This window comes from Euphorbia lathyris, chromosome 8 (assembly GCF_963576675.1).
Source record: "Euphorbia lathyris chromosome 8, ddEupLath1.1, whole genome shotgun sequence".
Classification (NCBI taxonomy): Eukaryota; Viridiplantae; Streptophyta; class Magnoliopsida; order Malpighiales; family Euphorbiaceae; genus Euphorbia; species Euphorbia lathyris.
In genome coordinates, this window is record NC_088917.1 from 39270803 (window position 1) to 39280413 (window position 9611).

The following is a 9611-nucleotide window of genomic DNA, read 5'->3' on the forward strand; positions in this document are numbered from 1 at the left end:
TTCATGCTTTTTGAACATATGTATTCAAACCTTGATCAAATCAATAAAATACCAATTTTTTCACGAAATCTCGTGTCAATTTCACACCTTTAATTTCTTTATTTTACCCGTCTTCAATTTATACGCTTAGCTTAAATCAAAATAATTAATCTAGCAAAGTTTTTATAACGGCGCTAGAGACCCAAGAGGGACTTTTTCAATCCTTGCGTCCCTCGTCAATCGCTTGGATTAGAATTCATGTTTTCGGCGCACAATTTCACAAACTTAACCGTCTTTCATAATTGAGAAATAATTTCTTTGGCACGCCCGCACCCTAACCACACGTGACAAGGTTGAAATTAGCATATTTCGAAAATATCGCTAACACCTTGTAATTAATAATCTTTAAAATTTCCACAATTAAATATTACCTGCTATATCAGGTTGCCTTTTTTATTAATTTTAATTAACCTTATTTTTATTAACACATGTCCAATTACTATTGGATACTCAAACAAAGTATGATTACTTTTTTTCCCAACATAGTAACCATAGAATTTACCTTTCCGCAATATATAAATAGGAAGTTGATAAAGAAGTACTCGGTATAATTAATCAATTGTCATTTGCAAAATTGAATGATTTATTTCTATGCATAAGTTCTCAAATCGAGATTCCACTCGTGAATCGAAATTTTCATTTTGTAAATCATGACTCGCGATTTGACTCGTAAGATTCGGTTCAAATTTATAAATTATAAAAAATAAAATATTTATCATATTGAACTCAAAATATTATCACATATTAGTCTAAAAATACATTTTTAATGTAAAAAAAGAAAGCATAGCAATTAAGTACTTAAAATACAAATCTAATGCAAACACAACCCTAACTAATTCACAAATCAAATTGTGTTTAATAAGTTAGTGGAGATAGTTTGAGATCCGAGTTTCTGACTTTATTTTTTTTTTTCTTTGTTGTCAACTTGATAATGATTGAATAGAAATAGTTTGAATTGATAACTTGATAAATAATAATCTGATTAGAGAATAGTGAGTTTAGTAGTTAGTGTTGTTGAAGTTTTTGATGAACAGTGATGAAGATCTGTTCGAAATAAAATTGAATCGAAACGAACAGTGCAATTCGAATTGCGAATAGTAATAACAGTTGTTTATAAAGATAGATGTAAACTTCATTTGTTGAGGATGTGAATTGGAAAGCAAAGGGAAGAATAATCACAATTAGAAGAAAATTCATAAAAATTCAGCCACCTATAATGAAGAGTTGGAGGGCATTAGGTAGTGAGCAAGGGAGGAAGTAAATCAGATTTGGAGCCGGCAATCCGAGCCGTAGTATCTGGAAAATATTGAGTTCCAGGCAGGTGAATAATGTCTCCATCAGAAGCAACAACAATTGGATAAGTAAGTAAATGGCTTGGCAAGTCATCTGATTCTAAATCCTTGTAGGCGTAGAGCTCCCAATTCCTGGCAGCTATTTGGTTCACCGTTCGGATACATTCCGGGTTCTCAGGTCTCCGGAATAATTCATCACACCTGCCCAAGTGCTCATACCATAATGACATTCTCAACCCATGAATTTGACCTCTGCCTAAGTAATTGGGTTGGTATGCTCCCATTGCTATTTCTGAATCCCTTGCACCATCCATTGATCTTTGATTAATGTTGGCAGATCCTATCATTATGTATTCATCATCCACTGCATAACCCAAACCATTCATATTAATCATACTTATGTTTACTTTTTGTTAAATCAAATGAAATGGAGAGCCTTAATTTACCAATCATCATCTTGGCATGAACATAGATCATGAAACGCCTTGCTTCCTGAGCTCTATAGTAATGTGAATTCTGTTGAGGTCTTTCAGGAGGTCGAAATTCCGGGGACTTGTTGGCCTCGCGATTACCAAGGCAGAAGAAGGATAAATAGTCCTTTGGATTTGAGTCAAGCCCTTCAGAATGGATGGCTTCAGCAATGTCACTATACATCATTTCCATTGTCTTATTTTGCCATTTCAATATTGCTTGAACAGTTCCACTTTCAGGAATTCCCTCTGGCCACATTGGAATCACAATATACACACTAAATCTTTCTCCGCCTCTGATCTTGCTTACAATCTTTAATGACACTTCTTTTGGTATAAGATTCAAAGCACCAACCTCTTCAACTTGTATGCCATCTGATGATTTTGATTTCCAGCTAAATGAGCTTCCGATGAAGTATTGGTTCTCGATATAAATGAAGTTTTTCGCTCTCCGAATCGCATTGATATAAGCATTCTGAATGCTTCTGTCAATGATATTATCTTTCCAACTCACAAGACCAGCTCTAGCTGCGGCTTCAGGATCATCCTCATGGAAGCCAGAAACAGCTCCACCATCAATAGACCGAAACAGCTGAACATTCCAAGTTTCCTCGCTATCTTCAGGGAACGCAACATAATCCTGAGGCACGAAATCTGAATCAACTTGTGTTACCGGAACAAGCAATTCCTTCTTCCCGCCTTGCTTTCTCCACCTCTGCTCAAAATTTGACAACACATCCCAAGCAACAGGTCCTTCCAACCGACAATGGATATCGTGCCAAGGCTGCCTGGGTCCTCCCTTGGAAAGTGAGGCACCCGTGATACTGTGCTGATAAAAATCATTCTGATGAACATTATCCAAAGTCCTGAAAAGGGAATGGGAAGGATCATCGTATCTTCCATCACAAAGATCAATTCCACCAATGAAACTCACAATCCTCCTCTTTTGGGGTCCTCCAAGTTCACAATCCACAACCAGAGACTTCTGATGATGAGAGAACATAGTAGAAATTTCAATATCTTGTATAATGTAGTTCCAATTATCAGGATTTCTGGGACACAAGACGCAGTGTACTTTGGTGTTATGAAAATAGCTTCTGGTATCTTCATCATGTGTAGCCATTACTCCATCTCTCTTGAGTAGCTTCAAAGAAGTTTTATCATCCCAGACAAGCATTAAAACACGAACACCTTCATCAGCTTTTTTCTTTAACAACTCTCCAAGGGAGATATGTCCACCCTCTTTTTGCATCCTGGAATCCCTCACCAGGCTGATTTTAGAATACACAGACCATCCCGTGATGTAAATCAACTGCTTTGCATTAGAAATGGCGTCGAAAATATCTTCCCAGCAACGATGTTGCTGATAACATTTCTGCTTGGGGTAAAAATCATCAGTAACGTGAGCATCCTGATAAAGGGTAACTCTGCATCCGGTTCTTTGAGGGAAGAAAGTGTAGGGTACCCCTTGAAATTGAGTGGTAATTCCTTTACACCAGCTGCTTGATTTAGTTGCATCAAGAAATTGGAGTTTGACATGAATTTTTGCTCCTCTGCGTAAAGGCTTGAAATTTTTGTCACAGATTTGAAGCCATTGATCCAGTTGTTTAGCGTGGACAAGTAGAGCAGCAGGCATAGAAGCTCGTCCGATTACTTGTGCTCCAATGGGATCTTTGAGTTTGATAGAGAATATGATATTTGAAGCCATATGAGCACAGTAAACGTAGCAAGATTCATGCCATTCTGGATCAGTGCGTGCGTGTCCTAGTTGTCTAGTTCGCCCAATTCTAGCTTTGTCCAAATCAATAGTAGCATATAATTTTGAGAAACCTTTTCCGCATCCCAAACTCTCTTCAACTTTTTCTACCATCTGAGATATATTTAGGATTAGAAGAAACCACATGGTTAAACAAAATTGATTGAACTTGTTTGTAATTAACAAATTAAGAAAGAGAGAATAATACCTTGCAAAAAAACCTGAAGCAACCTGGAGCAGAAAGGTTGTTAACTTGAAAGATGGTGAGATGGAGTATTCCATGGAGCAAAACAGGACCCTTTATCTCTTCAGCTTTTTCCATGTAATTAAAATGAAAATGTTAATCTCTGATCGACCATATGACATCCCTGAAATGAAATAAATAAAAAGGAATGTGAGAGCTCAACAAATAAAATAAAATGGGTGGATTAGTTGCAGTTGCTGTTCTTGGTGAAAAGCAAGATGTGAAGAAAAAGTAAGGATATACAACTCGTAGACTGGAAGTTGAAGCCAATTTTATACTATACATTTTGTGTTTTTTTTACTACGTAGCAGGTAATGTATATATTTACTTTATACAAACAATGGAAGGAAAAAAGAAACATACAGAAAAACTATCCAGGAATCATTCCTGGTAAACAAACACCAAAACTATCAAGAACAAGCTGTTCAATCTGAGTGCTAAGATAACTTTATTCATAAGAGCAGCTCTATGGTTATTGGGGCTAGCGAGTTTAGCCTCTACGTATAAAACAATGTGATAACATTTATTAGACGGTGCGATTTTAAACCTCATCACCCTCCAACATTCTTGACATCTAATAAAACTTGAAATTACACATCTTCAATGAAAAAAAAAAAGAAAAAGAAAGAACCCATTTCCAGTTAATGAGGCTTCAAGTTGCAGCGTTTGGTAAACATTAGGCTTAAATTGCACTCGTTAGTATGAAAAGACTAAATCGACTCTCTCCCAATAACCATTGATAAGCCTAAACTTGTAAGTAAGTTATTCCTTATTTGAATCCAGCCCTTCTATATGATGTAATATTTGGCAATTCATGAGGGTGTCATTAGTTTTTTTCCATAAAAGACTGTAAGATATGATAATTTAAAAATAATTCCATCCCTTTTCTCAAAATATAATAATAATAATAATGCTAATTCCATTCCAATGGAATTAGAGAGTAACACACGGAACAATATTAGTCAACTATATAATTTTGTATGCATAATTATTTCTCTTGAGAAATTTCAACTACATATATTTTGAATACATTCTGCAAAATCGCACGTAACTGAAGAGTAGCAGACCTTGAACGAGCCCTTAGGGAAACAAATTACAAGGAGTTTGTTCTAGTAAATCTGTATCTGTTTAAAATTATGTTCAGTAGATTAATATTGGAGATGTGGAAAATTACAACAAGGGTTAAAGAGTTGCAGTGCCATATCCATATCCATATGAAATCTTAATAGTCTCAAAATATTACACGCTTTTGCATACACAGAAAACAGAATGCATCAGGGACATGACAGCTGATAGGATAGGATCATGTCTCGGGACTGAGATCGCGAGCTACCTGGATAAGGTGGTCTATGTCGATTTCTGGGTAGTGCTGTAAAAGCCTCAAGTTGTCAGCAAAATCCCCACTTAATAGCCTGCTTCTCATACATAGCAACATGGCACAACAAATACGCAGAAGCATGTCCTGAACACCACATGGATTACTTAGAAGAGAATCCCAAATTCTTAAAATGGACTGAAACTCAAATTCTTGACTAAGTAGCAATGTGATCCACCTGAATCCATAAAATTGCGGCCTCACCTGTTCATATCAACCTTAAATTAAATAACTTGTCAATTCAATTAATAAAATGACATTGAATCTTCACTTGCCTTGGTTGTGAACTCAAGATGCCGCCACAACTCCTCATCGTTGGCTTTAAGTAAGTCTGTCAACCGGTCGAGAGTGGATAGAATACCAACTGGACTTTTATCTAACTGTTGACAAAAGTGATCCACCGAATCACTCAGCAATCGTACGAAACAAGAAAAACTATCAGCTTCTGCATTTGCCTGCATGATGGAGTGTTATTATCTTTGGTTACAGGCTTCTCTTTTCTTATAACATTATGTTCTGTTATGAAACAGAAGGACTAAGCAAGAATCTATATACACGAGAAAGATTGTCTTACAGCATTCTGTTCATCAGGGTCAGTAGTAAATACATAGAATATTGGTGCCAAAACCTCATTCATGCCTTGAACATAACGAATGGCAGGATTTAATTTTGCAAATAGAAGAAGAATATTCCTCATTGCGTCCTACAGTCGAAAATATTTCGTTGAATTTAGCGCTCAAGAACTTGTCATTTCTGTATTTATGGTTGCCACCACTGCAACATGTGTATATCTACTATGGAAGTGAACTAGCAAGGACTTTGCAAGAAAATGGTGTAAAACACTATGTAGTCCACAAATGGCATTGAACGGAAAGATGAAAAGAGCAATGGTGGTGAGATAGTTACCCTATTTTTGTTACTGAATGATGTGTTTGCAGAGAAGAAATTCAAATCCGGGTGTGTTCTCTGCAAATCACGGTCAATTTGATCTGCAATTTCTGTGTGCTATGAACAAAGTATTTGTTTGTCATGAAGAACAGTAGGTCCACTCAAGTACAAGGACAGACGGAAAGAAGGTTTACCTGGAAGTACTGATGCCAAGGACTAGCCTTACCAACACTCAAGGGGTGATCTTCATGAGAAATTTCATGCCGCTTAAGAGGTCCAGAAAAGTCACTTTGAGCATTTACTTCACCAGAACTCAATGCATCATCATTTGACTTGTTGAGCTCTGACTGTCTAGATTCAGAATATTGGTTAGCATGTTAAGAGATGCATCTGCAAATGTAGTATCATATGGAAATGGTAATAACAACATACAGGAGTCGATAAGAGCTCCTCTTTTAGCTTGGCATATTTTTGTCTATTCTGAGTAAGCTCTTTTTCCCACAAGCTGCGAGAAGGAGGCAAATAACCCAAGAGAAGCTGCCAACATTGAAATTTGAAGGACAGTCCGGATTCATATCCACAATCACATGTAATTTACATTACAACTCAGTTTGTGACAATTAAAACAGAATTCCTTGCATAAGGAAGGATACATTATGTATATTGAAATTCCAATTGCCATAGATCACAAAATTAAGTCAATTATGTGGAGTATATTGTTAAAAGAAAATGATACTGCAACAACTATTCTCAACCATCATTTTACAATACAAGTTCTGTACAAACTAAAAAAAAAAATAGAAATTCTTTTCCTTTGGGTTCATTTCCTTGTACTATAATAGTCATTAATGTCATTACCATCCAAATCCAATACATAACAGAAAACTGAAATTATTCAGTGGTAAAAGAAAGAAAAGACCTTCCAAGAAGTTGGGCGGAGGCCTCCTCCTTGAGGAATTCCAGTGCTTGCTATTCTTTTTAACTTTTCCAAATTGATCTCATCCTGCGAAAGCTGACCACAAAACAAAATAAGTCCAAACTACACCCAAATTAAAACCCATTAACCCTACTGACTTAACTACATTAGTACCTCATGTTCGAGATCGGACCTTTTCTCATCGGCGGCAATACTCTTCATCACCGAAACCTGACCCTGACCATCTTTATCATTAAATTTCTTCCGGACCTTATCTTCCTCTTTTTCCATCGTCTTTTCAGTTTCAACATCATATTCAACCTGGAATTCATACTCATTTTCCTTGACCAACCCAGCCCCATTCGGCTGCAGAATCTCAAGCTCCTCACCGGACTCAAAAACAGGGTCTAACACACCATTTCCATCATCATCCTCCATATAATCCAGAGCGGAAACCAAGCTCCCAAGCCGGTCGGGGAAAACACGCCTAGCTTTATGAGGGAGCTTCAGCTTTCCTTTGAGCATAGTAAACGAGCTGCGACTGAGTTAGTGGAGGTGAACTGAGCGAGTGGGTGGTTCCTCCATGCGAGAGAGAGAAGAGAGTGTTTAGGCGGGTCATTACGGCTCGGTTCGGTGTTTAACTGAGTTGTGAAATCGGCGTTACTTCAGAGTCTGGTTGGTATGGAGAAAGAATGGCAGTTAATTACAATTGACTGGTAGTTGGTGAGCCACATCCCTCTCCCACAAATTTTAGAATTGGGCAAATTTGAAAATTATAAAAAAAAAAAAAAAAAAAAAAAAAACTTTTTTTTGTCAGATTTAGAAGAATTTTAAGCTGCTCTAGAGTAATACAATAAATTAAAATATTTTCGGAATCACTCATCATAGATGATTGATGGAAAAGAAAATGTATATTTATGTTACTATTCAAAAGTGAGAGTGTATGGGGTTTAGTTAGGAACCACTCTATAAAAGTAGTTTTATACAAAAAGAAAAAAAAAAAAAAAATCTATGCACTTTTTCCAACCATAAACAACACCAACAAATAAACTAAACGGGCTCTAATTGATAGATTAACAGAGATTATCATTTCCGGAATACCTAAAATTTTCTACACTTAGAGCTTGTATTTTAGTATGTAACTTCTACCACTTTCGCATACTACACCAAAGCGCCTTTCATATGACGATTAAAAACCGTCGTTCCGTAAAAGTTAGAATTGACACGGGGCTCGCTGTCGTCTGATGTACATTTAGACGATCGTTGGGTTCTATCATGTGAAGGCATGTCTCATGACATAAGCCTATTTGTAGGTTGTCATATTACTCGTGTTACGATGACAGCTTATTTATTATTACCGTCATCTATAGGGTAATTACAATAGTAATATTAACCTACCTCATTAAGATATATGAACCTACATGATCTGCTACCCATTGGAGTTCCCAGCCAGACCTCCAATAGTAATATTAACTTATCTCATTAAGATATATGAACCTACATGATGATATATATATATATATATATATATATATATATATATATATATATATATATATATATATATATCAAACTATCTTCCTATTCTCAGTTTTACTTCAGGACTAGAATCTTTCATCTTAATGTGGCTCCTTAAGAGATGATTTCTCTTCCCCATCTCGTTTCTCGCCCTGTCTATCCCACTGCCACGGTTAGATTTGCCACAATTTATCTAGTTTATTTGATAAACATTTAATAATGTTTGTGATCTAATTAGTTTATGCATTTTGTAGCTGTTGTGGAATATATATATGCACTACTAATACATCCTTTCACTGAGGAGCCATTTCCTGGGCAAGAAGAAGTTGATGAGCAATACCTCAACAACAGGGCAAATTATAATTCAAACGCCTAGAGATGGACTCCGGAGCATGCAAGGGGGGTATGAGTTCCACAACTCAAAGATTAAGTTCTCTTGTCCTTTCTCCTTTTGGTTCTCCTTGAAATTCGAAATCTCCTTTACTATCTATGTGGAAGATATATAGTAAAGGAGATTTGGAATTTATGAGAATTGAAAGGCAACACTCATCCCTCCCTAATACAATATAGACCAAGTCTTTTGATGTCTCTCAAATTTAAATTTTAAAGAGGGTGGAAGCAAACTTTAACAATTTAGGAGTTCAAAAATGTGTGAAAGTGGAAAAGGAATCACAATACTAAAAACTCTTTTTTCCACTCTTCGTTTTTCTCTTTAGTTTAATTACCTTAAGTCGCATGAATTCTTTATTCATTCCAAGAATCATCATAATTCTAACCATTCACAAATTCTCAATTATATATATTCAAGCTTCAATTCACAAATTCTAGCCATTTACACAACCAATCAACAAGCCTTTTTAATGTGAAGTCATTCAAGCATCAATTTGTCCATTTTCAAGTGTAACTCAATTTTCAATCATTGTTTACAATACAAAATTTGTTGCTTTCCAATTAAATTTTTCCGACTTTCTATTCATTTCATTTCTGAAATCAATTTTCCCAAACATCAAAAAAAAATAAAAAATAAAACAATTCATTAAGTTGATTTCTTTTAGTCACCATTGCTTAAGCAACTTTATGTAGTAAAACTAGGAACCCAAGAAAGATTTTTTC

General features: G+C 35.8%; 2 protein-coding genes across 3 annotated transcripts; both read right to left on the minus strand.

Moving 5' to 3' along the window:
- Window positions 1–1175: 1175 nt before the first annotated feature.
- LOC136203015 (phospholipase D alpha 1-like) lies at window positions 1176–3919 on the minus strand. Its single transcript, XM_065994045.1, has 3 exons — window positions 3766–3919; window positions 1778–3671; window positions 1176–1695 (listed from the first exon to the last, which is right to left on the minus strand). The coding sequence occupies exons 1-3, from the start codon at window positions 3877–3879 to the stop codon at window positions 1274–1276; spliced, it is 2430 nt and encodes an 809-aa protein (XP_065850117.1). The 5' UTR covers window positions 3880–3919; the 3' UTR covers window positions 1176–1273.
- An 870-nt stretch (window positions 3920–4789) lies between these two features.
- On the minus strand, window positions 4790–7733 carry LOC136204122 (TBC domain-containing protein C1952.17c-like). 2 transcript variants are annotated; one of them, XM_065995324.1, is made up of 8 exons: window positions 7155–7733; window positions 6984–7076; window positions 6497–6601; window positions 6259–6411; window positions 6083–6181; window positions 5751–5879; window positions 5452–5631; window positions 4790–5263 (listed from the first exon to the last, which is right to left on the minus strand). In XM_065995324.1, the coding sequence occupies exons 1-8, from the start codon at window positions 7503–7505 to the stop codon at window positions 5105–5107; spliced, it is 1269 nt and encodes a 422-aa protein (XP_065851396.1). In that variant the 5' UTR covers window positions 7506–7733; the 3' UTR covers window positions 4790–5104. The 2 variants fall into 2 exon arrangements, with proteins under 2 accessions (XP_065851396.1, XP_065851395.1); XM_065995323.1 differs by having other exon boundaries at window positions 4793–5380; window positions 7155–7727.
- Window positions 7734–9611: the final 1878 nt, after the last annotated feature.